The 4,093-nt window shown below is 35.8% G+C and overlaps 1 protein-coding gene across 2 annotated transcripts in view; it reads right to left on the minus strand.

The window, feature by feature from the left end:
* Positions 1–338: 338 nt before the first annotated feature.
* Positions 339–4,093, minus strand: part of GMPR2 (guanosine monophosphate reductase 2) — a 12,490-nt gene continuing 8,735 nt past the window's right edge. For both annotated transcript variants that reach the window (XM_072415059.1, XM_072415060.1), the window contains exons 8-10: positions 2,986–3,028; positions 1,429–1,588; positions 339–816 (exon numbers count right to left, since the gene is read on the minus strand). In XM_072415059.1, the coding sequence (XP_072271160.1) occupies positions 630–816; positions 1,429–1,588; positions 2,986–3,028 (390 nt within the window). In that variant the 3' untranslated portion in view covers positions 339–629. The remainder of the gene's footprint in view (positions 817–1,428; positions 1,589–2,985; positions 3,029–4,093) is intronic.

The following is a 4,093-nucleotide window of genomic DNA, read 5'->3' on the forward strand; positions in this document are numbered from 1 at the left end:
TGGCTTCACTACTTTGAGTGGATGAGCTATACAAGTATGCATATCATTAGTTCTGGCTTAATTTATCACTTTCACATCCTAGCATTTTCAGAAGGTCAGTAACGGTGGCTTAAAATTTTTAGTTAAGAGAGTACATTTACTTGTTTATCCTAACTATTAAATAACAACAATCTGATGTTTGACTATTAAATAACAACAATCTAACAATTCAACAACATCTGATCTGTATTATAGACTCTAATGAAGTTGGGACTATTGTGCAGAAGTTGTTTTTTTGAAAATACATAAAGTAAATGATATGTAAAACAATATTTTGTTTGCTCTTAAATAAATTACACTTACTAGTTAAAATGTTTATTTTAAAAGTGATTAACAATACACCAATTATATGACCTCAAATAGATTTTTAGAAATGTAATGGTCCATGCAAAGGAATTATATAATTATAACACATAAACATTTGTTGTACATTTGGATAAATCTACAAAGAGACTATGAATGGAATGTGGAAGTGTGTGTCATGAAAGTGTGCCATGAAATGTGAAGAAACAGTAGAAATGCTATCCCTATTGAAGAGAGTTTTTTTAGGTTTGCCTTAAAATATATCGACAAGAAGCTGTTGATTTTTTTCAAGGGTTGCTAAACACGGCATTAAGTTGTTGGGTCACTCTAATAAAGGTGGTCCTGCGACTTAGCTCCTTCAGCTTGCTTGCCCCTACGTATGTGCAGGTGGATCGAATTCCTCCAAGTACATCCTTAATTGTTTCTTCTACGTCACCCCGGTATGGAACTTCTACAGTTTTACCCTCAGAAGCTCTAAAAATGATAAAAAATAATACATTAGATTTAAAAATGTTTTATTTCATCCGTCAGTATCTGTTGTCATACATTAAAAACCAAAAAAAAACACCCTGACAAGGTATTTTAAGTATTTTAAAGCCTAAAACAAAACATGCATATATTACAGCATTTTTTCCTATGTCAACAAGAATTTTTAGAGTTATTAAACTGATACAACAAAACATTCAATATTTAGCACAACAAAAGAAGAAAATAAGAAAAGTGCATTCCTAAGGTTTACATGTGCTTTATTAATTACTTGTGTGGTAGGTGGCAAGGCTTATGTTTGCTCTTTTCAACAACTATGGTGGGCAGATCAGCATGTGACACACCTACAGTGCTCTCAGTGTGCCGAACTTCCACCCACTGGTTGGAAAATAGGACCAGAATGCAGGGGAGACCAGGAATCCAACACTTCTGGAGGTGTCAGATACTGGAGATTCTCTTCTGGTGGTAAATGTTGATCAAATTGAAAATACAGCTCACTATACACCAAATATAATAATGTTTTCTTTGCAGGGTGTTTGTTTCTTTAACCAAGTGGTTTCTCAAAAATGATAAGCTAAAGGAAAAGTGGTTTATACACACCTGTATTCTGCCACTCCACCAGCATGTTTCTTCATTGCCATTTCTGAACTCATGCCATAGAAAAGCTTATATTTCTTTCCATCCTTCTCAATAATTTCTCCTCCAGACTCTGTATGCCCAGAAAGCATTCCCCCTAACATGACAAAATCAGCCCCAGCTCCTGTAACAAAAACCACATCAAATCATTAATGCACATACAATTTTAAGCAAGCAGTGTAAAAGTGACAAATTGTAAAGAATGGCTAAAAAAATAATTTAATGTGAGCCTATTGCTTGTATTTGTCAATATTATGGTACAGTGATCAAAGCAGTGATTGCCACAGAATATAATCTGATTGTCACTTTAAGTGGCAGGTTTATAAAGTGCAAACAGAAAAAAAAAGACGGGTTATCTGAATACCATTATTATATCTTCCTGTGCTTATTACCCACTACTGAGCAAAAACAACCCATTCCATTTATCTAATGTGCCCCCTTTAGTATGGTAAGATTAGTTTTACCCTATGCTAGGCTTACACTCAATTTTTATTAAAATACATTTGATTTAATATGAACTTTAAATCCAACAAAATGTAATAAAAGCTATTTTAAATTACATTTCTGCTAAACTCTCTACATTATCAAGCGGTACATAGAGGGAAATTGAGAAAGGACCAGTGTCAGTTTGAAACTTTCTGAAAAAGAGTGATATTTATTCTGCCTTGCTGCTTATACATATATGCAATAACATATCTGCATTAAATACCTTATGGTGTATGTTACTTGTATAGTTATATGCACTTTTTTAGTGATACGTCAAGGTTGAAACTGGTGAAACAGAGTTATTCTTAAATGACATGTGCTACCTGTTTCTTATTTACTGGAGGTATGCAGAGAATGCTACATAGTCAAGTCACTAGACTTTAACACAAGGATCATTATTGACTTTATAAGACTGCAACTTTCACATTGGGATCAGCTGAAAATAACAGGTAATAAATGAAAAATCTTTAATGTACTGTGGTAGTTTGTAAATCTAGCCTAATATCTTTTCCTCTTGACAGTGTATCAAATAAAAACTTTGTTTTCTAAAACTAATCTGAGAAACCTTAGAATTTCTAAATATGCTCTAAAGATACAATTACACAAGATACCAGATATCGCAACAAAAGGCCTTGGGTTTTATGAAAATCACATCAAAAAGATCAACTTGTCAAAGTCTTAATCTTTACAATGTAGCAGTGAAAATGTCCTAGTCCTCTGTTACTAATTCTTTACTGACTATCCTTTAGTCTCAAATTGCTGGTAATAGCTGAACATAAAAATGCCATGATCAGCTCATTTAAAAGCAAAAGCTGTGCTGTCATTCCAAGCCCATGTCTGTCACTAGCAGACACAATACTCTGTGCCATGGCATATTAAACATAATAAAACAGATGAGGCATATTTACTGTCCACATTTCTTGTGATTTATTTGTGAAAACATTGAAATATTGCTATCTAAGATTGCATTACATTTTATATTAATGATAAGTATTTCAGTTTTGAACGATGCATCCACTTTATTACAGAACTCACCAAAAGCTTTGGAAACATCACCTGGACAAGTGCAACCACCGTCCTGAAAAACATAGATTTTAAGAATTATGTATATGAGGTCTGCATATTAAACTAATAAAATGTATGTCTCTACAAAATAAAAGCAAGCACTTTTTCTTAAGTTTATCTCTTTGAATATGTAGTACAATTAAAGCTACGTACACACGTCAATTTTTTCTTGCCCGATAATCGGCTTCGGGCAGATATCGGGCGAGAATCTGGCGTGTGTACAGCCCGCGTCATTCATCGTCCGTGAATCCCTCCTGGCGGATTCACGAACGATGAACAACGAGCGATCCTAATGCAAGGGAAGGGGGGGAGCACTCAGCAGGGTGCCACGCCGTCTTTCCCCCCCTCCCCTCTCCATAGAGCAGAACGCTGCTGCATGTACAGCACTCGTTCATGGATCGTGCGATTCTTATCATTGGAAGGAATCGTGAAAGATCCTTTCCAACGACAAGAATTGCACGTGTGTATGCGGCTTAAGAAATGGTCATCCGTAAAAAGTTCTGTTTTTGACTAAAATCGTCCATTTACCAGAAATCTCAGGTCTGTCTTACTAGTCCAGTTAGCATTGCTGTGTGACAGAACTGATATGGGTCTTTGAGCAGTGGGATCATTGATCCCAGTACTCTTCTGCTAACATATTCCCTGTTAAGAAAATAATAAGATGGGCTGGAGTTCTGTAGTCCAGCACAGGACTGGATATGGCTAATACCCTGTTTCCCCGATTATAAGGCACTGTCTTATATTTTTTGAAATGCCAAAATGTGCCCTAGGTCTTATTTTCAGGGGATGTCTTATTTTTTCCATGAAGAAGACTACAGTACACATTTATTGTTGAAAGTCACTCATGATCACTCATGTCCCATTGATTGTCCCCTTCTGATCACTCATGTTCCATTGATTGTCCCCTTATGATCACTCATGTGCCGTTCATATTCCCCTTCTGATCACTCTATGCAATGATTGTCCCCTTCTGATCACTCTGTGCAATGACTGTCTCCTTCTGATCACTCTATGCAATGTTTTTCCCCTTCTGATCACTCTATGCCATTGATGGTCCCCTTCTGATCACTCTATGCAA

The sequence above is a fragment of the Pyxicephalus adspersus genome, chromosome 6, assembly GCF_032062135.1.
Source record: "Pyxicephalus adspersus chromosome 6, UCB_Pads_2.0, whole genome shotgun sequence".
Lineage (NCBI taxonomy): Eukaryota > Metazoa > Chordata > Amphibia > Anura > Pyxicephalidae > Pyxicephalus > Pyxicephalus adspersus.